The sequence below is a fragment of the Oncorhynchus mykiss genome, chromosome 12 (assembly GCF_013265735.2).
Source record: "Oncorhynchus mykiss isolate Arlee chromosome 12, USDA_OmykA_1.1, whole genome shotgun sequence".
In the NCBI taxonomy this organism is placed as follows: Eukaryota; Metazoa; Chordata; class Actinopteri; order Salmoniformes; family Salmonidae; genus Oncorhynchus; species Oncorhynchus mykiss.
In genome coordinates, this window is record NC_048576.1 from 19449778 (window position 1) to 19474612 (window position 24835).

At 42.5% G+C, this 24835-nt stretch overlaps 1 protein-coding gene across 3 annotated transcripts in view; it reads right to left on the reverse strand.

The window, feature by feature from the left end:
* Positions 1-9590: 9590 nt before the first annotated feature.
* LOC110537143 (unconventional myosin-Vb) overlaps positions 9591-24835 on the reverse strand; it is a 75814-nt gene continuing 60569 nt past the window's right edge. For 2 of the 3 annotated variants that reach the window (XM_036937131.1, XM_036937132.1), the window contains exons 29-39: positions 23827-23921; positions 18915-19113; positions 18607-18700; positions 16600-16749; positions 16291-16442; positions 16035-16124; positions 15622-15772; positions 15007-15295; positions 14154-14328; positions 12927-13007; positions 9591-12822 (exon numbers count right to left, since the gene is read on the reverse strand). In XM_036937131.1, coding sequence (XP_036793026.1) covers positions 12670-12822; positions 12927-13007; positions 14154-14328; positions 15007-15295; positions 15622-15772; positions 16035-16124; positions 16291-16442; positions 16600-16749; positions 18607-18700; positions 18915-19113; positions 23827-23921 — 1629 coding nt within the window. In that variant the 3' untranslated portion in view covers positions 9591-12669. Of the gene's footprint in view, positions 12823-12926; positions 13008-14153; positions 14329-15006; positions 15296-15621; positions 15773-16034; positions 16125-16290; positions 16443-16599; positions 16750-18606; positions 18701-18914; positions 19114-19469; positions 19548-23826; positions 23922-24835 lie in introns of all 3 variants that reach the window. The other variant, XM_036937133.1, reaches the window with a different exon arrangement.

Here is a 24835-nt window from a genome sequence, read left to right on the forward strand (position 1 = left end):
AACAATTGTCGGGTAAATGTTTCAGCAATGGGCAGGATAACCCTAACTCTAATTTAAAGATTATTATTATCATATTATGAGCACACTATTCTCAAGGATATAATGGGGCTCAGCCTTTGAAGTTTTATCTGGGTTTGTGCCATGGCACCAGATCACATTCTTATGAGAGAATTTCTGAGAATTGCTTGTGGAGGTGGGGGATGCCAACTCAAGCAGTGCTCTAAGCATTAGAATCTGAGCAAGGCTTGCTATTATTGACACCTTGTATACTACATTTACACAGACAGAAGAATATATAACCTTTTTCATTCAAACACTTTTTTAATAGAGTAAGGATCTGGTCATTTGAACATTGGAATAATGTTCAGATTTCTTTGCTGTTGTGAAACAACCTGAGACATACATGCGTTTAACAAGAATATATTCTTCCTACTATTGTACCAACAACCATGAAGAGAAAAACAAACCAGTAACCTATACAAAACACTTCCTGTCTACACAAATGAACTGTTTTGGTTTCAAATGAGGCCAGAACGTCCTCATCTTACTCAACACTAACCTTATCATTGAACAAGAGTTTGAGAAAAAGGAGCACTTACCACAAAGTTTGTAGAAATGTTCAAACCATTTCCCATTACCGGATGTTGTGAGAATGACTTAACATTTATGCTTGTTTCAACAGGTTTCAGTATTACAATGACAAGGTTCCATTGCATTTGTGATATGACCAATGTGTCCTGTAATGTGACAGGAAAGGAAAACCCCTTACTCTGTTAACCATTTCCCTGTTATGGAAAACTTTTGGGGTATTCTGAATTCAGCACGTTTTTTTTCTGCGCTTTTACACTTCAGATTGAAGAGTTTCATTCCAAAATGCTAAACTCAGAAAACAAAGAAACGTCCTTTCACTGCCAACTGCGTTTATTTTCAGCAAACTTAACATGTGTAAATATTTGTATGAACATAACAAGTTTCAACAACTGAGACATAAACTTAACAAGTTCCACAGACATGTGACTAACAGAAATTGAATAATGTGTCCCTGAACAAAGGGGGGGTCAAAATCAGAAGTAACAGTCAGTATCTGGTGTGGCCACCAGCTGCATTAAGTACTGTAGTGCATCTCCTCATCATGGACTGCACCAGATTTGCCAGTTCTTGCTGTGAGATGTTGCCCCACTCTTCCACCAAGGCACCTTCAAGTTCCTGGACATTTCTGGGGGGGAATGGCCCTAGCCCTCACCCTCTGATCCAACAGGTCCCAGACGTGCTCAATGGGATTGAGATCCGGGCTCTTCGCTGGCCATGGCAGAACACTCTAGAAGAAAAAGAAACGCACACCTATTTAGACGAGGTGCTGGCTAGCGGAGTAGAAAACTTGAAAATAAAAGAGAGCCGCACACTCTAGGAGCTCAGATGCAAAAATGTAATTACCAACGTTTCGACAGCCAAGTTGTCTTCATCAGGGTATAATCACAAACACTGCGGGATGACTCGTTTATGTAGTGTCAAAAGACACAGGTGTCTGTAATCATGGCCAAGAACACTGACATTCATGTCTTGCAAGAAATCACACACAGAATGAGCAGTATGGCTGGTGCCATTGTCATGCTGGAGGGTTATGTCAGGATGAGCCTGAGATGTTTTCCCTGAAATGCACAGGGTTGAGATTGCCTGCAATGACAACAAGCTCAGTCCGATGATGCTGTGACACCGCCCCAGACCATGACTGACACTCCACCTTCAAATCGATCCCGCTCCAGAGTACAGGCCTCGGTGTAATACTCATTATTTCAACGATAAACACGAATCCGACTATCACCCCTGGTGAGACAAAACCGTGGCTCGTCAGTGAAGAGCACTTTTTGCCAGTCCTGTCTGGTCCAGCGATGGTGGGTTTGTGCCCTTAGGCGACGTTGTTGCGGGTGATGTCTGGTGAGGACCTGCCTTACAACGGGCCTACAAGCCCTCAGTCCAGCCTCTCTCAGCCTATTGAGGACAGTCTGAGCACTGATGGAGGGATTGTGTGTTCCTGGTGTAACTCGGGCAGTTGTTGTTGCCATCCTGTACCTGTCCCGCAGGTGTGATGTTCGGATGTACCGATCCTGTGCAGGTGTTGTTACACGTGGTCTGCCACTGCGAGGATGATCAGCTGTCTGTCCTGTCTCCCTGTAGCGCTGTCTTAGGCGTCTCACAGTACGGATATTGCAATTTATTGCCCTGGCCACATCTGCAGTCCTCATGCCTCCTTGCAGCATGCCTAAGGCACGTTCACGCAGATGGGCAGGGACCCTGGGCATCTTTCTTTTGGTGTTTTTCAGAGTCAGTAGAAAGGCCTCTTTAGTGTCCTAAGTTTTCATAACTGTGACCTTAATTGCCTACCGTCTGTAAGCTTGTTAGTGTCTTAACGATCGTTCCACAGGTGCATGTTCATTAATTGTTTATGGTTCATTTAACAAGCATGGGAAACAGTGTTTAAACCCTTTACAACAAAGTTATTTGGATTTTTACGAATTATCGTTGGAATGACAGGGTCCTGAAAAAGGTCTGTTAATTTTTTTGCTGAGTTTATATATCAATTTTCTGAAATGTTTGTAAATTAGCTTTTATTGTTTGAAAAACGAATTATAGAGATCGGTGTGGTTTTTCACTATCTACATGGCATGGGGTTGTTCAATGACAGACATGTATTTGTTTAAAATCACTTGATGGTTTCATTTCAGAGAGACAAATAATAATGTTTTTTTTGTAGTACTGCTAGGTTTTACACAGCCAAATGTAACTACATTTATAATATAGAAATTTAAAAATGTTACATTAGTGACGCCAATATTTTTTTGTCAGTCATTTAGTGGATGCTCTTATCCAGAGTGACTTACAGTAAGTGCATTCATTTTAAGATAACTAGGTGAGACTACATATCACTGTCAAATATACAGGACACGAACATTCCATTCCAGCTAAACAATGGATAAAAAAAAAACTATTAATTTAAAATCTGAAAACAGTACACACACAAAAGTACCCCTAAGCAATTATTTTTGATGAAAAAACACAAATGCTAAACATTTGTGGATATAGCGCTTTGGAAATAAACTTTTCATTTGTATTAGTTTTCTGGCTTTCAATTCAGTTTAAATATGGTTTGGAATGCCCCTTTTAGTTATTATTCACTATTTATGCTTCTGATCCATTGCAAGTTCTTAGAAGATCCCAGCCAAGAGAGTCCAGCACAAGCTGGTAAGACCTGTGGTCTATTGGCTTCACTGTGTACACAGTGGTGCTTAAGGACAATGAAGAAATGTATTCATTAAAATGCCTCACATTTTCCTGACATTAAAAAGTAGGTGTTGTAAGCAACATTCAAATGGATTCTTGTCTAACATCAAACTTTCAACTTTAAAACTATAATATGTACAGTAGCACCAAACTGCACTTATGAAAATAGATATTTTGACTAACGTGTTTATAATGATTTAACAGTAGAGGATAAAAAATACAAAATAAATAACAGTAGAGAGAGTCAAATACCCTAGATCTTTCATATTGTGAAGAAGGATTGGAGGGAAGGTGAGGGATGAGTGTGTGTGTGTGTGTTTGTGTGGAGGTGTTGGTAACTGCGGGTGCCCGTGGGCGGAGGGTAGATGTTGGTGTGAGGTCTCGAATGCATCTGTGGGTGGCTGCTGTGGTTGTGATGCTGGGTTTGGTGTAGAAGAAAGATGAGAAAAACCTGTGGGCGAAGGGAAAGAATCCTATTCCTCTCTACACTCACTGGCTCTTGCACTGTTCATGTTGAGGGTCCACTTCCGGGGGGTAAACTCAGAACTAAAATATCCCCTAATTTGGTCTGTCCATGAGAGATTACTAAGGGGTATACTACAAAGCAGGTTCAAGGAGCTAACTTGCCTACATGTTCTGAAATAACTTTTTTTTCAGCTTAAAAAATACATTATTTAAATGGGCATTGTCTAATTTACTAAACAACCAAAAGCAATTGTTTCTGTCTGTTTTCAAAATAAGCTGGCTACAACTAATTGATCATGCTTTGTAGTATACCCCTATGCACTACACTTGATACCTGAGTGAGGGGAGATGGTTATGAGAAGGGTGAAAGGTTAGTCAACACTTGCCTAGCTGCACACCATTCTCTGCAATGCTCCGTAAAGCCTGGTTGGCACACACCTCACTCTCCAGAGTTCTAAAGGAACCAAGCAGCCTGGCCCGCCTCCCCCTATGAAACCACACGCTGGTGGCCTTATCTCTGCACTCATCTCACAAACATCATCTGCTGTGGTTTTTTACCTCATGCCTCCTCTCTGCTCTGCAGCACTTCACACAGCCCTGGGAGTCTGTTCTCTAGTCTGTTTTGCATTCTCTCATTGTGGTCTAGATCCTCATCCTTTGACTGTGTGTAATGACTACTTAGCAAAGTGCTTAAGGATGATGCATGGCCCCTGTGTTCTGGTGAAAAGGGTAAAACTGTATTGATGAAGTGAAAAACAACAGCAAAAACCTCAAACACAACAACAAAACCATAAAAACACATCTCCATCAGCTATGTAAACAGATTGGTAGAGTAATTGCTGCTTGTCCCACCTCTGACCTGATCCTTCAGATATATCCTCTATCCCAACTATGAAGCCACATGGTGATCTCTTACTACTATTGAAGGGCTCATGTCCAGTGAAGCCACACCAAAATAACTCTTTGAAACTATGTCTCTGGCAGCCACATTAATCTCTCCGATGCACAGCAAGTCTGTGAGCTTCCTGCTTCCTTTTGCTTGTTTATCTAACCAAGGTTGCACTCAACATCATCAGTTTTGCAATATTCTATAACAGGCACAGTGCCTATAGAAATTGCCTATAGAAAGTCTTAAACATTTTTCACATTATGTTACAAAGTGGGATTGAAATAGATTTAATTGAAACATTTTGTCATTGTTCTACACAAAATACTCCATAATGTGAAAATAAATTCTACAAAGTTCTAGAAATTAATACAATTAAATAACTAAAATATAGTTATTGCATAAGTGTTCACCCCCTTTGTTTAGGCAAGCCTAAATTAGTTCAGATGCAACATTTGGCTTAACAAATCACATAATAAGTTCTATGGAATAATAGGGATTGACATGTTTTTTGAATGACTACCCCTTCCCCTGTCCCCCGTACATACATACAACATATATCTGTAATGTCCCTCAGTCAAGTATTGAATTTCAAGCACAGATTCAAGCACAAAGACCAGGGAGCTTTCTGAAAGCCTCATAAAGAAGGGCAGTGATTGGTAGATGGGTAACAATAACAAATCAGACACGGAATATATCTTTAAGCATGGTCAAGTTAATAATTTAACCACACAGTTCAATGGTTGTGATGGAAGAAAACTGAGGATGGATCAACAACTTTGTAGTGACTCCACAATAATGACCTAAATTACAGAGTAAAAAGAAGAATACAAATATACAGAATAAAAATATTCCAAAACATACATGCAACAAGGCACAACAGTGATTCTGCAAAATACATGGCAAAGGTATACACTTTTTGGTCTAAATGCAAAGCCTTACGTTTGTGCCAAATCCAACACATCACTGAGTAACTGCCCCCTTACTTTCAAGCATGATGGTGGCTGCATCATGGTATGGGTATGCTTGACATCGGCAAAGACAGGGGAGTTTTTCAGGATGAAAAGGTACGGGATGGAGCTAAGCACAGGCAAAATTCTAGAGAAAAACATGCTTCAGTCTACTTTACCCTAGACACTGGGAGAGGAATTCACATTTCAGCAGGACAATAACCTACAACACAAAGGCAAATCTACGCTGGTGTTGCTTCAAATCAAATCAAATTTATTGGTCACATACACATGGTTATCAGATGTTAATGCAAGTGTAGCGAAATGCTTGTGCTTCTAGTTCCAACAATGCAGTAATAACCAACGAGTAATCTAACCTAACAATTCCAAAACTACTACCTTATACACACAAGTGTAAAGGGATAAAGAATATGTACATAAAGATATATGAATGAGTGATGGTACAGAACGGCAGAGGCAAGATGCAGTAGATGGTATCGAGTACAGTATATACATATGAGATGAGTAATGTAGGGTATGTAAACAAAGTGGCATAGTTTAAAGTGGCTAGTATTACATGTATTACATAAAGCTGCAGTAGATGATATAGAGTACAGTATATACATAGACGATGAATAATGTAGGGTATGTAAACATTATATTAAGTAGCATTGTTTAAAGTGGCTAGTGATATAATCTACGCTGGTGTTGCTTACCAAGATGACAGTGAAAGTTCCTGAGTAGCCAAGTTACAGTTTTGACAGAAATATGCTTGAAAATCTATGTCAAGACTTGACAATTGCTGTCTACCCACGATCCCTAACACCTAGGCAGTGCTTGAAGAATTTAGAAAAGAATAATAGGTAAATATTGCACAATATAGGTGTGTAAAGCTCTTACCCAGAAAGACTCACAGCTGTGATCGCTGCCAAAGGTGCTTCTAACATACATTGACTCATGGGGTGAATACTTATCTAATCAAGGTATAGTAGTGTATTATTTTCTATTAATCTTTTACATATTTTTAACATGTTGACATTAGAGTATTTTGTGTAGATCATTGATAAAAAAAAGACTGAAGAATGTGAAGAAATCCAAGGGGTGGTAAACTTTCTATAGGCACCTTAGACCTGATTGCAGAGGTAACTTATTGTGCGTTTGCCTACAAATTGAACTGAATGGCTTTCAAAAATCTGCTGCACAATAATAGTTAGAAAAATCTCAATACATCCCAGGTCATCTCTGCTAAACTACACATGGAAAATAACCCTGCAGCAACAGGAAATGTTAATTATTATGTGGATTATAATTAATGGACATTTTTGTAGGGGTTAATACATTTTTCATAAGAGAAAATCAAGTCTGTAATTTCAAAGGGAAGATTACAAACTTCCGAAGCCTTTTTAACCCTTTTTTGCTTGTGGGAATTGGTCTATATGGATAGGGCTAAAATGAAATGTTTCTTCAGAAGAAATATGAAATGCATGAAAAAATATGAAAACCATGGTAGCAATTGAAAGGGAACCGTTTAAAGATGAGGAAATTATTAGACCAAAGGGGAGTGAATACACATACACAACAGTTTATCTGACACAAGACCGAATCCAAACACTACAATGTTGATTTATGTGCATTGTACATTTACTGTACTTTTAACCACATTTATTGATAACAAAATCTAAAAATACTCTGGATACGGTCAGTAACATGATAAGACTATTCCTGGAAAATGTGGGGTAGGTGAAAATTAAGATGGGGGAAATTTCTTGTTGCTCACGTTGCTCAAGTTCAGAACAGCTGTCAGTCAAAACCCATGCAACACTTTGAAGCGCAGAGCCAGAGCTCTGATGTCATGTGCAGCATGTTACTGTATAGCCACTACGCTCCAACCTAGGCGCTTATTAGTGCCCAAATCTGCAATTTTCAACCATATACGGATACTAGTGTAAAAGGCTACACCTCAAATAACCTACAAGTTTTACATTTATTGCATTGCAGGAAAGTTATTTTGCAACCGGGTGGACAAATTAAGATCCTACATCTGTAGGTCTCCACTTTCCATGGCACATAATCTTGCATCACCAGCATATCTTTTGACCAGTTGGTCAAGAAATCCCCTTCCTTACGTCACTCTGTAATTATGTTCAACATTCAGAATGTAGAGTGAATGTCGTCATCTCACAATGTTTATACCCTATTCTAATCATTATCAGATGAGATGGTGTTCTCTGAGGTTTCTGGTGCAGGCTGAGCAATGAGATACTGGGTCATCCCCTGAGAGTCAAAGAGGAACCATGTGTGGTTTGTAAAGGCCAATTTGACCACATGCTCTTCTGAGACACTTTCATTTATGTAAACCTGCTAAAACCCGGAATCTGTGGAACTGTAATTTGTGATAAGAGTGCCAGACAGTAGACAGAGATAATGTTGGTGGTTCTGTCACTAAAGATCAACCTGTCTGTGTCAGCCTTACTGTCAAACAAAATGTAAACTTGGTCTGGTGTGTTCTAGCAGTCTAAGCCAATGCCTCTGTAGCACATGTACAATGTACCATTTTCAGCTTGGGTTCATATCAGATCCACTGCTCTTTCAGCATTCTCTCTCCTACCTCTATCTATCCACTAAACATAGAAAATACTTTAAAATATATTTAAAAACAAAACCAAATAAAGCCATGCAACACCACCTATCATTTCCTCACTGATCAGCCTGTTCTGAGAACAGAGTTACCAACCACCTGAGATACTGAAGGGTAACCTCGGACACCTGAGACACTAAAGGGTAACCTCGGACACCTGAGATACTAAAGGGTAACCTCGGACACCTGAGATACTGAAGGGTAACCTCGGACACCTTAGATACTGAAGGGTAACCTCGGACACCTGAGATACTGAAGGGTAACCTCGGACACCTGAGATACTGAAGGGTAACCTCGGACACCTGAGATACTGAAGGGTAACCTCGGACACCTGAGATACTGAAGGGTAACCTCGGACACCTGAGATACTGAAGGGTAACCTCGGACACCTGAGATACTAAAGGGTAACCTCGGACACCTGAGATACTGAAGGGTAACCTCGGACACCTGAGATACTGAAGGGTAACCTCGGACACCTGAGATACTGAAGGGTAACCTCGGACACCTGAGATACTAAAGGGTAACCTCGGACACCTGAGATACTAAAGGGTAACCTCAGACACCTGAGACACTAAAGGGTAACCTCGGACACCTTAAATACTGAAGGGTAACCTCGGACAACTGAGATACTGAAGGGTAACCTCGGACACCTTAGATACTGAAGGGTAACCTTGGACAACTGAGATACTGAAGGGTAACCTCGGACACCTTAGATACTGAAGGGTAACCTCGGACACCTGAGATAGAGAGACAGCTATTCAGGTGCAGCTGCTCAGGTACAGTAGAGACACAACCAACAGTATGTTACCATGGGAAACAACCAACAGACTGCTACCATGGGAAACAACCAAGAGCCACATTCACAAAGCCTGCCACACACCGGCTGTGTGTGTGTGTGTGTGTGTGTGTGTGTGTGTGTGTGTGTGTGTGTGTGTGTGTGTGTGTGTGTGTGTGTGTGAGAGAGAGAGACAAAAACAGGGAAGGGGGGAAGACAAACTTTCTACCAATACCCACAGATGCCAGGTGGTTGCAAGGCTGTGGTTGGTATGGAGAGATGAGGGTAATACATGGAAGGAGGTAGAGACAGGGTACTGTTGTGGTTCATCTTCCCCATCTGTAGTTGTGCTATTAGCTAAGAGTATAGTGAGATCTCACACAACACCAATGCAGATGCACCATGCTGCCGTGCCTATACAGTGCTGTTAAAGTATACTGGCAGGTCTTTAGGACAGAATGAGCTGTCCTTCTGAGTAGTTTAAAACTTCCCCAGGGGAACTCCACACAGCTTATAATGCAATTCTGAAGTTGGTTTTTGGTATTCTATCAAAACCCCCAAAGTATTTTCAGTACATAATTCACAACACAACATGTATTCAACATTTTCTATTTTTTATTTGGCCTTTTGGACTTTTGTAATGCAATTTTTTTCTAAGAAAGATTGTGAGGTTACATTTTGTTCAAACTGAGTCAATACATTGTATATTATTTTCACCCACTGACTAAATAAGTTTCCTAATTATAGAGATATAAGAGAAAAACTATACCTCACCCCGACCATCAAACCACTGGCATATGAATGTACTTATCATCTACTCATCCACAAAACCAGATCATTGGGAGTTTTCAACGCGTCATCTAACATCTATTAATTTAAGTACATAAATTCACCATGTCACCAAATTGATATTGTGCAACATGTACTATTCTGCATACATGCAACACACTTCAATAAAACACATCAACAATTAAGGACAACATATCAATGTATCAACGCTTGCATCCATACTCTAAATCACACACCAGTTCATTTACTCCTGTTCAATTTCAGCAATGAAACTTATGACATAGAAAACACAAACAATGTATACATTTATCAAACTTTTATGGCACACAGGGCCCATAGACTAAAGGCCTCTCTGGGGGTGTGGCCCATGTGAAATATATTATTGTGTGTATAACATGATATAATGGGTATATGATCGTGAGTTTTGACATATAGTGTGGAATGCAGTGAAAAGTGGTGAACTTCCAGTCGTATAAAAAAGCATGTGTTGGCTCACACTCACAAAATGTTGTGTAGGAGGTGCTGACTAATGGTGAGTAAACTGTAGGCTATAAAAATAAAGAGTCACACACTATATACAAGCTCCCAGTAATGTATTGGGTATACCACCAACGTTACGGCATCACTCTTCCAGTCTTAACATAAGCAATACCAAATTCTTTATAACTGACAGAGAGCAGCAGAGAGGGTGTTATTGGAACTCTACTATAATGTCCCACAAGAGAGTCAAACTCTCTGCTATAATGTCCCACAAGAGAGTCAAACTCTCTGCTATAATGTCCCACAAGAGAGTCAAACTCTCTGCTATAATGTCCCACAGGAGAGTCAAACTCTCTGCTATAATGTCCCACAAGAGAGTCAAACTCTCTGCTATAATGTCCCACAGGAGAGTCAAACTCTCTGCTATAATGTCCCACAAGAGAGTCAAACTCTCTGCTATAATGTCCCACAATCCACAGAGGACTAAGTTATAAAAACACACTGTGTGAAACATACAGAGGAAAAGGAATGACACTCAAAATGGGCGAGTAGTAGTGTTAGAACAACTCTGTCCCCCTTTACCATAAAAACTCCATTGTATTCAAAAAGAAACAGGACCAATTAACATATTCCAGACAAAACACGAGGTGAATCAGGGATGCTCCTGTACACATTACTGGCATTGTTAGTAGCTAGAGACCTTCCACACACCGGCTTTGCTCTAGTAAAAGCTGCTCTGATATCTCTGAATGGAGGCTAGGGGAACTGCTCACTAATGGTTCTGGGATCTGAAAAGGCGCTTACAACTCCACAGAGGAGCAACACCAGTATTAGTGTTTTCTAACCAATAGAATTGGCAGAACGAAGCAGAAACACAGTGGAGTTGCAGACATGATCTTTTATTATTTACTCCAGTTTCATGGAGCTGAGGGCACTTTATCTCAAGTGAAGACCGAGGGTGTCGGAGTATCATAATGAAGTTACCTCAACCTTCCACATACTCTCTGCATCACAACTGTAACGGCAGTCCAAGGAAACGGCAACAAATAAGACATCCTTTGAGAAATCAGACAAATGTCGCTCTCGATTACTTGGGATCAAAATGTACTGTCAGGTTTCATTAGTCCTCTCATCAGTAGTCTTTGATAGCTGTGTGGCTCTTCCTCTACCTGTCTGGTGGTACTTCTCATTTTCTCTGGTCTCACTTACTAATAAACAGTCTCTCACTTCCATTGAATCGCTCTGTCCTGCAGCAGACTGTCCTGGCATGGCCACAGATCTGTTGGTGCCGTCTTACCAACACCTGCCAGTCATCGTCATTCCATGCAGGAGTTGGCAAGACAGCACAAACAGATCTGGAACCAGGCTAAGACTGTCCTGCTGGAATTGCTGTTATCTTACTCCGCACAGGACACTCAATGTCTTGTGTATTACACCTCTCTAGTTCCATTTTAAAATGCACTTTCTCCTGCCCTCTCTACTCAAGTTCACCGACACATGCATCTATCGGACTTACTTAATCCTCACTTACATAAAGCTTGGCTTTGTTTCTCCTTATTCTGAGACGATACTGAACGTTTCAATGAGATAGCAGAGTCAGATAAATTGAATTCAGAGTAAAAACAACAACACATCTCTCTGCTGAGAGCTTCAGACTTCCTGGATCATGCAGGAAACTGTGTGCTCTTATCTAAAGACAGAAGAAACTATTTTTAAGATACCAAATAAAACTCAAGCCTCAGAATACTGAGGATTCCTCAAGGCGTAGGTAAGATAGAGAGAAGCAGAGCTACAGGGCTGTGTGCAGCAGAGCCACTGCAATGCAGTGCTGCTCCTGTCTGCTCCTAAAGAGGAGTACGGCTGAGACATAGAGAATTAACTCATCATGAGGAAGACAGACAGTTACACAGTAGAACAAGACACCTTGAATGATAGGCAGAGTGGCTAACTGGAAATTAATGCTTTGTCAATAGAAGTGTGAGTGCACACATTTAGACAGATTAATTTCATCTGTGAGAGGAATTAATTACAGTGGGCTTACCATAAAGACTTCTTACAATGAATACAATAAATTACTGCATGGGACAGAACTGATGGTTAATCATTGAAGCACAGCATCTCAATAGTCAGCTGTAGAAGACACCAAGGGAGGCTGCAGTTGTGGACAGGTAAAAAGGATGACTTAATACCACATTCTGCTGGATTTACACAGACACAGACAGAGACTTGACAGACTCCATTGTTGGTCAGTTGGAAGGTTCTTTGTCTTCCAGTGAGTCCTGGAGTCTTGTCGCCCTCTGCTGTTGAGATCAACAGCTGGAAGTAAGTTACCCAGGCTAGAGGGAGCTCTTTTGGGCTCTGCTCTTCTTTGCTAAGAACCAGGCCTGTGGTAGGCCTTGCTGAAGCCTCAGACTCGAGTGAGGAAGTCTAGGCTTAGGTTGGCAGGGATGTGCAGGGTCTCCAGGCTGAGGGCGGAAGGGGTGTAGGGGAACAGGACAGGGAAGGTGTGCTTGGTGTCCACCAGGAGCATTGGGACATCGTTCGTATCCTGCAGACGATTCTGAGGACAACAAGATAGACAACATTTGGTTCAAAAATATATATAAAAGAAAAAATATAAAAATTGACCGAAAATAACTGATTAAATAGATGAAGTATTGTTACCTGGATGTTTCGGATAAAGGACACAGTGACTCTTTCCTCAAACTCGTTGAGTGGGGTGTAGAGGTTGAGAATTTTTACGATCTGTACGACAAACAAGACACTGGTTAATACTCTTCCTGTGAACTTTGAGACAGAGTTGTTAGTAGAGCTCTGTGTGCCGGATGCAGTAGGATTGGTGATGTGATGATGAGAGTGGAGCTCTGTGTGCTGGATGCAGTAAGATTGGTGATGTGATGATGAGAGTGGAGCTCTGTGTGCTGGATGCAGTAAGATTGGTGATGTGATGATGAGAGTGGAGCTCTGTGTGCTGGATGCAGTAAGATTGGTGATGTGATGATGAGAGTGGAGCTCTGTGTGCTGGATGCAGTAAGATTGGTGATGTGATGATGAGAGTGGAGCTCTGTGTGCTAGATGCAGTAAGATTGGTGATGTGATGATGAGAGTGGAGCTCTGTGTGCCGGATGCAGTAGGATTGGTGATGTGATGATGAGAGTGGAGCTCTGTGTGCTGGATGCAGTAAGATTGGTGATGTGATGATGAGAGTGGAGCTCTGTGTGCTGGATGCAGTAAGATTGGTGATGTGATGATGAGAGTGGAGCTCTGTGTGCTGGATGCAGTAAGATTGGTGATGTGATGATGAGAGTGGAGCTCTGTGTGCTGGATGCAGTAGGATTGGTGATGTGATGATGAGAGTGGAGCTCTGTGTGCTGGATACAGTAAGATTGGTGATGTGATGATGAGAGTGGAGCTCTGTGTGCTGGATGCAGTAAGATTGGTGATGTGATGATGAGAGTGGAGCTCTGTGTGCTAGATGCAGTAAGATTGGTGATGTGATGATGAGAGTGGAGCTCTGTGTGCTGGATGCAGTAAGATTGGTGATGTGATGATGAGAGTGGAGCTCTGTGTGCTGGATGCAGTAAGATTGGTGATGTGATGATGAGAGTGGAGCTCTGTGTGCTGGATGCAGTAAGATTGGTGATGTGATGATGAGAGTGGAGCTCTGTGTGCTGGATGCAGTAGGATTGGTGATGTGATGATGAGAGTGGAGCTCTGTGTGCTGGATGCAGTAAGATTGGTGATGTGATGATGAGAGTGGAGCTCTGTGTGCTGGATGCAGTAAGATTGGTGATGTGATGATGAGAGTGGAGCTCTGTGTGCTGGATGCAGTAAGATTGGTGATGTGCAACAGATTTGTAACAGGTTTGTGTAATAGGTGTTTAAGTGTACCTGCTGCATGGTGAGAGAGGTGCACAGGGAGCAGATCGCCTCGGCATCCTGGGACGTCTTCTTCTTGACCTGCAGCAGCTGGGCGGCCTGGATAACGGGCTCTATGTTAACCACCGCCCCGCTCTGGTGAAGGTTCTTCCCCCTCAGCCACTCCTCCATCTGACTGATGTTGTACCTGACCAATCACAGTGAAACACACTTAGTACAGAGCCACCTGTTAAGTGAATAGCCTTCATCAAACCCATTATGCTACTGTAATGAGCTACAGTTCTTCTCCCTCTCTGTAACAGTACTGTGTGCTCCTGTCCTCTCAGCAATACAGTATGTACCGTTAAAGGGAAACTCCACCCAAAAATTATATGTATATATTTTGTTTCATTAGTCCACTGTTCATATCACATCTAATTGTATTTGTCACATGTGCCGAATACAACAGGTTCCCCAACATCCCTTCCGCCCTCAGCCTGGAGACCCTGCACATCCCTGCCAACCTAAGCTTAGACTTCCTCACTCGAGTCTGAGGCTTCAGCAAAAAAACATACCTAAAAAGAAGTAAGAGATAAAAATAACAAATAATTGAAGACATACAGTCCCATTTTGCATCATCATGTTGATGTGGCCGGTGACACTTTACATCATGAAAGTCCAATATCTTGAAAACTTGATTGCTGACATGCAAAACATGTTGGGACTATATCAACAGTGGAATAATGAAACAAATTCAAAAACATAGTTTTTGGGTAGAGTTTCCCTTTAAGAACCTGGAGTTCTTCATGGTCAGCTCTTATTAAAAAAAACAAGCCCTAGTAATATAGAACATCCCCAGCAAGGTTCTGTATATATGTAAACATACCTGAGCTGCATGCCAGTGCTCCAGGAACAGACGTCTTTCCTGAGCAGCAGGTTGTTGAGGGTGACAGCGTTGATGCTGTAGAACAGCTGCCGGACTACCTGGCCTGCTATCTCTGGGTCCAGGCCGTGCTCGCCCATCACACTGTGGAACTGGCCCAGCTGTCTGATCAGGGCCTCTAGGGTGTAGCTTCCCGGGCCCTCCCCGTCCATACTGGAGGAGCGGTTCCTGTAACCCATGGGCTTTACTCCCGCCAGGCTGGGGATGCTCTCACTCTCCAACATGGCCGACACTGTCCGGGGGAAGGAAGGAGATAGTCGTTCATGCAACTGATTCATTAATTAATTAATACATTTCTATAGGTTTGATTGTTTATTCATCTAATTTTAGGAAACATAAGTACTGAACTATAAGTACTGAACTGTGTAAACGTAGATCAGTAATAGAAGGGAATAAACATACAGTATAAAAGCCAAATATCATGTAAGTAAATATATCAATGTGAAAACAGCGGTAAAATCAACCCAGAATTAAGAAAAAGTTAGTCCCTTTCCAATTCCATTGTCCCTAATCTTTGGACCATACAGCTCTTGGCCCCTAGCTCCCCCAGCTCCTCACCGATCATGGGCTGCATCATGTGCTCTGCCACCTTGATGAGCTGCTGGTAGATCTGAATGGAGAGATCACTCAGCACCTGGCGGTACTCTGCCAGGTCAAAGTTCTTCAGGCAGTGCTCATTCTGTTTGGCTGTGTTCTGAGTCATAAACGCCTGGGTACACACAACAAGACAGGGATGACAGTTGTAGAGAGTTACAATTTGTAGAGTTTACAACAAGTGTATTTATGTTGTATTTACAAAAGTCTGTACATCTTTAAAATGCATTGTGTATGGAGAGAGATCAAGGAGTAATCCGACTGCATAAAATGTCTGACAATCTACCTCTTATTTCAATGAGCTCAGGTACTGAACATCTAGCATCTCTTCACAGTTTTTAATGAGCAGAATGATCTCTGAGACATCAAAGTCTCACCTCATCTCCACTGTACTGCTTGAGACAGTGCAGCAGACGACTCGTGTTGGCCAGCCAGAAGGAGGTCATCTCAAAGTCATTATTGTTTTTCTGCATTGGAATTGCAAAATGAAAGTGTGTTAAATACCAGAATCGCTGTACTTTATTTCTGACCAATCTTTTCTTGCAACTGACTTCCAAAGATCCATCGCAAACAGACATTAAAATATGTATGAAATCTCAATCCATATGTGTGAGTAGAACTCTGTATCTGTACCTTGAGGACCTTCTTAATGGCGTTGATGGTGGAGGTGAGCAGAGAGTGGACCTTCTGATCATCGTTGATGTAGTCTGCATGGCGGATGCACATGAAGAGGATGTAGGCAGGTAGGCAGGGCACTGTTGCTGATACAGCATTGGGCTTCATGTCTGGAACACCAAACAGAACATAATAACACATCCACAATTTCAGTGATCATTGTAGTAATCGTGTGGATTTGAGAATATAATGTTACGTCCTGGACTGGACAGGTGTTGTACTTGTGATGCGGTCATATCGTAGCTGATTTGAGCTGCAATGTCGTACCAGTGATGAGTGTTTTGACCAGCAGAGCCTCGTCCTCCTTGTAGTACTCCAGCATGCCCTCAAAGTCCTTCTCTCTGCGCTGGACAGTCACCTGACGGGTCAACTGTGGTTTGGCCTTGGTGGGCTGGGATGATGCTGCAGTCAAAGACACTGGAAAGGGCAGAAGACAAAGTGGTCACTTATATTGCCATAATCATCATAGTAATACATATTAACCATCATACTGTAGGTCCATCACTAGGCCTTCATTACAGCTCAGTGAGACCAATACAGACAGTATTCACTGGGCCTGTATTACAGCTCAGTGAGACCAATACAGACAGTATTCACTAGGCCTGTATTACAGCTCAGTGAGACCAATACAGACAGTATTCACTAGGCCTGTATTACAGCTCAGTGAGACCAATATAGACAGTATTCACTGGGCCTGTATTACAGCTCAGTGAGACCAATACAGACAGTATTCACTGGGCCTGTATTACAGCTCAGTGAGACCAATACAGACAGTATTCACTGGGCCTTCATTACAGCTCAGTGAGACCAATACAGACAGTATTCACTGGGCCTGTATTACAGCTCAGTGAGACCAATACAGACAGTATTCACTAGGCCTGTATTACAGCTCAGTGAGACCAATACAGACAGTATTCACTGGGCCTTCATTACAGCTCAGTGAGACCAATACAGACAGTATTCACTAGGCCTTCATTACAGCTCAGTGAGACCAATACAGACAGTATTCACTGGGCCTGTATTACAGCTCAGTGAGACCAATACAGACAGTATTCACTGGGCCTTCATTACAGCTCAGTGAGACCAATACAGACAGTATTCACTGGGCCTTCATTACAGCTCAGTGAGACCAATACAGACAGTATTCACTGGGCCTGTATTACAGCTCAGTGAGACCAATAGAGACAGTATTCACTAGGCCTGTATTACAGCTCAGTGAGACCAATACAGACAGTATTCACTAGGCCTGTATTACAGCTCAGTGAGACCAATACAGACAGTATTCACTAGGCCTGTATTACAGCTCAGTGAGACCAATACAGACAGTATTCACTAGGCCTGTATTACAGCTCAGTGAGACCAATACAGACAGTATTCACTAGGCCTGTATTACAGCTCAGTGAGACCAATACAGACAGTATTCACTAGGCCTGTATTACAGCTCAGTGAGACCAATACAGACAGTATTCACTAGGCCTGTATTACAGCTCAGTGAGACCAATAGAGACAGTATTCACTAGGCCTTCATTACAGCTCAGTGAGACCAATACAGACAGTATTCACTGGGCCTGTATTACAGCTCAGTGAGACCAATACAGACAGTATTCACTAGGCCTTCATTACAGCTCAGTGAGACCAATACAGACAGTATTCACTGGACTTGTATTACAGCTCAGTGAGACCAATAGAGACAGTATTCACTAGGCCTGTATTACAGCTCAGTGAGACCAATACAGACAGTATTCACTAGGCCTGTATTACAGCTCAGTGAGACCAATACAGACAGTATTCACTAGGCCTATATTACAGCTCAGTGAGACCAATACAGACAGTATTCACTGGGCCTGTATTACAGCTTAGTGAGACCAATACAGACAGTATTCACTGGGCCTGTATTACAGCTTAGTGAGACCAATACAGACAGTATTCATTAGGCCTGTATTACAGCTTAGTGAGACCAATACAGACAGTATTCACTGGGCCTATATTACAGCTTAGTGAGACCAATACAGACAGTATTCACTGGGCCTGTATTACAGCTTAGTGAGACCAATACAGACAGTATTCATTAGGCCTGTATTACAGCTTAGTGAGACCAATGCAGACAGTATTCACTGGGCCTGTATTACAGCTTAGTGAGACCAATACAGACAGTATTCACTGGGCCTGTATTACAGCTTAGTGAGACCAATACAGACAGTATTCACTGGGCCTGTATTACAGCTTACTGAGACCAATACAGACAGCATTCATTAGGACTTCAAGCTCTCTCACCTTCCATATCTGGAACTTTCTTCATGTAGATCCTCAGCTGCTTCTTCAGCTTCCTCTCGTTCTTCTCCAGTTTCTCCACAAGCTCTTTTAAGTCCTGTAGTAGCAGAAACATTCAAGAAGGTCGACACAACACTATAACTTTCAGAGCTCTGGGCTGTTCCATTCCAATAGGTGTCCTTGGGTCCGTATTCACAAAGAGTCTCAAAGGAGGAGTGCTGATATAGGATTAGTTTAGCCTTCTGGCTCATAATGAATAATATGATTATATGGATGATTGTGTAGGGGGTAGGAGGTTGCAGTGTTCTCACCAGGTTGTCGTTGGTCAGGCGGGTGATCTCCTGCTGGACGCTGTACTCCACCTGGGCCTCAGGGGACAGAGACATAGTGTGGTTCAGCATCTCCTGTTTCTTCTCTATGTCGTCCTTCAGCAGCTCAATCTGGGTGTTGAATGCTGCCAGCTCATCCTCGTGCTTCCTGGCCTGAGACTGAAGCTGGGCCTCCAGCAGCCTGGGAGAGAGGGGTTGAGGGGGAGACAGGGAGAAGAAGAAAAAGGAGAGAGGGGTTGAGGGAGACAGGGAGAAGAAGAAGGAGAGGGGGGGTGGTTACAATAAGCCTAAAGCTGACCAAACCTTCAAACTTCTACCATGTAGAATTCCTGTACCATAGTGTGGAGACTATTAAATATGGCTTCATATGTCATTAACATCATAACCGCCACAGTTTGAGATTATTTTTGTCCCATTAAATGTTCTATTTTACCACAGACATAGGAAGAGGGTAGGAGATTAAGCAGGAAGGCAGTAAGTAGAGAAGGCAGTAAGCAGGAAGACAGTAAGTGGAGCAGGAAAGCAGAAGACGACAACCTGGCCACTTGCTTTAGACCCTGGTATGCCAGGCCCAGCTCGCCATCTTCATTCAAATAACCCCAGTCTGAAGCTTTGCTGCCGCCGGCAAGGCAGGAGAGAGAGACAGACAGAGACAGAGAGAGACAAAGAAAGGAAGAAAGAGGAGGAGGAAGTGAAAGAAAATGGACAGATGAAAACAGAACACAGCAAGAGGAGTTAGCACCACAGAGAGTTAGAGCAGAAACCTCAAGAGGAACCAGAGATTTTGCAGTTAAAATCTTATAACTGACTTAGAAAAAAGCCCTCACACACACACACACACACACACACACACACACACACACACACACACACAAAAGAGGTACAGACAGACAGAGACAGACAGACACAGACTATCATCTCCTCTAAAGCACAGTGAAGGACCTCCAAGCAAAAGCTTCTATATGCACCTACACTCACAGGGATGTTTACCCTTTTAAAACCAGACCATTCCTGCAGGGTGAGAGGGTGTCATTATATGGCCACCTGCCTCTCATTACTGCCATCTATCTGCTGGGTCATGTTGCCATAACGATGATGTCTAACACTTCCCTCTAGGTTAAAAGGTTCTGCTCTCCAGATACAGAGGTGCTAAATAACCCCGATGTCTAGGCTAGATTCCTCCAGCCGGGCTAGGACGCAGAATGAAAGATAAATATAAAAAGGACAGGAATAGATGAAGAGGGAATGGAAGATTGGTCTGGGTCGAGATGAATCTGTGTGCTTCGAGGGGTTCATCATGAGTAACAAAAATGTCTTCCCTCCCTGGTAATCTGAGAGCCATCTACAATACCACTGTGTCAACCACAATGGGGTGGAATCAAAAGCAGTGTGCAGTTTGCCATCAGAACATCAGAATGATGGGGACAGTTTTGATCAGAAAGATGACCTGATGTTACTCTGAGAGGAAAATGCCAACCGACTATGTGATAATTCAGAACGGTCTCTCGGGTCTAGCCTAGTTAAAATGTTAATTTGGGAAAAGCTGCACTGAAATAGCTTTTTGGTTTATCTGTCTGTCTGTCAGGTACTGACGCACCTCAAACATCCCTTTCAGCAGGAGATTTTAGATACTCCCCTCGGGAAAATGTTACAGGTCACTAGAGGAATAGAGTCAAACGATTCTTTGTCCCAGGGGCAGTAAGGTTCCTGAACGTCTAAAACCACCAGTAGGACCAGCGGACTGGCCTACAACTAACATTGCAGTTGACAGAATGTTCTATCGTGTATAGTGTATATACTGTAGAGTACAGATGATCATTAATCGCTCATGAACTGCACTTTATATTGTCTGTGTGTGTCTTCTGTCTATCTCGGATTGTATTTTTAATGTACAGTGCCTTGCGAAAGTATTCACCCCCCTTAGCATTTTTCCTATTTTGTTGCCTTACAACCTGGAATAAAATAGATGTTTTGGGGGTTTGTATCATTTGATTTACACAACATGCCTACCACTGACGATGCAAAATATTTTTTCTTGTGAAACAAACAAGAAATAAGACAAAAAACTGAAAACTTGAGCGTGCATAACTATTCACCCTCCCATAGTCAATACTTTGTAGAGCCACCTTTTGCAGCAATTACAGCTGCAAGTCTCTTGGGGTTTGTCTCAATAAGCTTAACACATCTAGCCACTGGGATTTTTGCCCATTCTTCAAGGCAAAACTGCTCCAGCTCCTTCAAGTGTGATGGGTTCCGCTGGTGTACAGCAATCTTTAAGTCATACCACAGATTCTCAATTGGATTGAGGTCTGGGCTTTGACTAGGCCATTCCAAGACATTTAAATGTTTCCCCTTAAACCACTCGAGTGTTGCTTTAGCAGTATGCTTAGGGTCATTGTCCTGCTGGAAGGTGAACCTCCGTCCCAGTCTCAAATGTCTGGAAGACTGAAACAGGTTTCCCTCAAGAATTTCCCTGTATTTAGCGCCATCTAGCATTCTTTTAATTCTGACCAGTTTCCCAGTCCCTGCCGATGAAAACATTCCCACAGCATGATGCTGCCACCACCATGCTTCACTGTGGGGATGATGTTCTCGGGGTGATGGGAGGTGTTGGGTTTGCGCCAGACATAGCGTTTTCCATGATGGCCAAAAAAATCAATTTTAGTCTCATCTGATCAGAGTACCTTCCTCCATATGTTTAGGGAGTCTCCCACATGCCTTTTGGTGAACACCAAACGTGTTTGCTTATTTTTTTCTGGCCAATCTTCTGTAAAGCCCAGCTCTGTGGAGTGTACGGCTTAAAGTGGTCCTATGGGCAGATACTCCAATCTCCGCTGTGGAGCTTTGTAGCTACCTCAGGGTATCTTTGGTCTCTTTGTTGCCTCTCTGATAAATGCCCTCCTTGCCTGGTCCGGGAGTTTTGGTGGGCGGCCCTCTCTTGGCAGGTTTGTTGAGGTGACATATTCTTTCCATTTTTTAAATAATGGATTTCAGTGGTGCTTCGTGGGATGTTCCAAGTTTCTAATATTTTTGTTAGAACCCAACCCTGATCTGTACTTCTCCACAATTTTGTCCCAGACCTGTTTGGAGAGCTCCTTGGTCTTCATGGTGCCGCTTGCTTGGTGGTGACCCTTGCTTAGCGGTGTTGCAGACACGGGGACCTTTCAGAACAGGTGTATATATACTGAGATCATGTGACTGATCATGTGACACTTAAATAAAGTCCACCTGTGTGCAATCTAACTAATTATGTGACTTCTGAAGGTAATTGGTTGGCTATGAAGTCTTATCTAGGGACTTCATAGCAAAGGGGGTGAATACATACCACTTTTCTGGGTTTTTTCTCATTTCACTTAATCAATTTGGACTATTTTGTGTATGTCCATTACATGAAATCCAAATAAAAATCTATTTAAATTACAGGTTGTAATGCAACAAAATAGAAAAAACGGCAAGGGGGATGACTACCTTTTCAAGGCACTGTACGCACAGAGCCGCAACCACAATACCTAGGTGTCTGGCTAGACTGTAAACTCTCTGTAGACTCTCCTTCCAGACTCACATTAAGCATCTCCAATCCAAAATTAACTCTAGAATTGGCTTCCTTTATTCGCAACAAAGCATCCTTCACTCATGCTGCTAAACATACCCTCGTAAAACTGACCATCCTACCAATCCTCGACTTCGGCGATGTCATTTACAAAATAGCCTCCAACACTCTACTCAACAAATTGGATGCAGTCTATCACAGTGCCATCCGTTTTGTCACCAAAGCCCGAAATACTACCCACCACTGCGACCTGTACGCTCTCGTTGGCTGGCCCTCGCTTCATACTCATCGCCAAACCCACTGGCTCCAGGTCATCTACAAGTCTCAGCTCACTGGTCACCATAGCAGCACCCACCAATAGCACACACTCCAGCAAGTATATCTCACTAGTCACCCCCAAAGCCAATCCCTCCTTTAGCCACCTTTCCTTCCAGTTCTCTGCTGCCAATGACTGGAACAAACTGCAAAAATCACTGAAGCTGGAGACTCATATCTCCCTCGCTAGCTTTAAGCACCAGCTGTCAGAACAGCTCACAGATCCCTGCACCAGTACATAGCCCATCTGTAAATAGCCCATCCAACTACCTCATCCCCATACTGTATTTATTTATTTATCTATCTTGCACCTTTGCACCCCAGTATCTCTACTTGCACATTCATCTTCTGCACATCTACCATTCCAGTGTTTAATTGGTATATTGTAATTACTTCTCCACCATGGCCTATTTATTGCCTTAACTCCCTTATCTTACCTCATTTGTACACACTGTATATAGACTTTTTCTGCTGTATTATTGACTGTATGTGTGTTTACTCCATGAGTAACTCTGTGTTGTTGTATGTTTCAAACTGCTTTGCTTTATCTTGGCCAGGTCACAGTTGTAAATGAGAACTTGTTCTCAACTAGCATACCTGGTTAAATAAAGGTGAAATAAATAAAAAATGTCCCCATGGGGATAATAAAGTCATTCTCTTCTCTTGAACATTCTGTAGCTAAACTGGGTCTGTTGGACTACAACTGACTGATGTTGGTAGTAGAACTGAAAGCTGGGCATAGAGGTACAGTAGTGAACGTCTCTAGGCAATCTCCAGTTGGACAAAACTACAGTAGGCAACACTTATGTAATTGTCTGCAGTCACATAGAAAGAAAGCTGAACCACCAGTGTGACAAATTTTCAATCCAATCCATAAGTAACCATGTGATATTTACATTTAAAAACATTGCTGCCCATTCTGTGCACCAGTGGGTATGAGAGAAAAAACAGAAACATCCATATTCATCACAGGCCTGTTTGTTTTCCATTACTGCACTCACAATAGTAGGTACAGAAAGACAAACTTACTTCTTAGACTCACAGAGTCCATGGTAGGCCCTCACAGCCTCCTCCTTGTCTATGGGCTTCTTGCTGTTGGTCCATTCAGGCACGTTATTGGTTTCCTATGGAGAGGAGAGGGAGATAAATTTACGATACCATCAGACCCGTAGTAAAGACATTGGGAGAGAGTTGGTGGATACAACTGCTTTATAAGGTAATGAATAATGCAGACATTGATCGATTAATCTATTTCCCTCTTTAGATCAAACCCAATCAGTGTTTAATACTCACTCATAAACCTCAGTCATACAGTATGAGGGGTTCGGTTAAATGTGGAAGACACATTTCAGTTGTACAACTGACTAGGTATCCCCCTTTCCTTTCCCATTTATTGTAGTAAAACTGTCCTCAACGCACTTTCATACTACAGGCCAGCGCCTGTCTAAGTCTGCATCTGAACCAATCAGTTGGGGAAGGAATAATCAGAGAGACAGGCCATCATCTCTGAGGGTGAGACAGGCCATCATCTCTGAGGGCAAGACATGTCAATCATAATCACAAATAGCCTCCAACACTCTACTCAGCAAATTGGATGCAGTCTATCACAGTGCCATCCGTTTTGTCACCAAAGCCCCATATACCACCCACCACTGCGACCTGTATGCTCTCGTCGGCTGGCCCTCGCTACATATTCGTCACCAGACCCACTGGCTCCAGGTCATCTATAAGTCTTTGCTAGGTAAAGCTCCGCTTGATCTCAGCTCACTGGTCACGATAACAACACCCACCCGTAGCACACGCTCCAGCAGGCATTTCTCACGGGTCATCCCCAAAGCCAACACCTCCTTTGGCCGCCTTTCCTTCCAGTTCTCTGCTGCCAATGACTGGAATGAATTGTAAAAATCGCTGATGTTGGAGACTTATATCTCCCTGACTAACTTTAAACATCAGCTATCTGAGCAGCTTACCGATCACTGCAGCTGTACACAGCCCATCTGTAAATAGCCCATCCAATCTACCTACCTCATCCCCATAT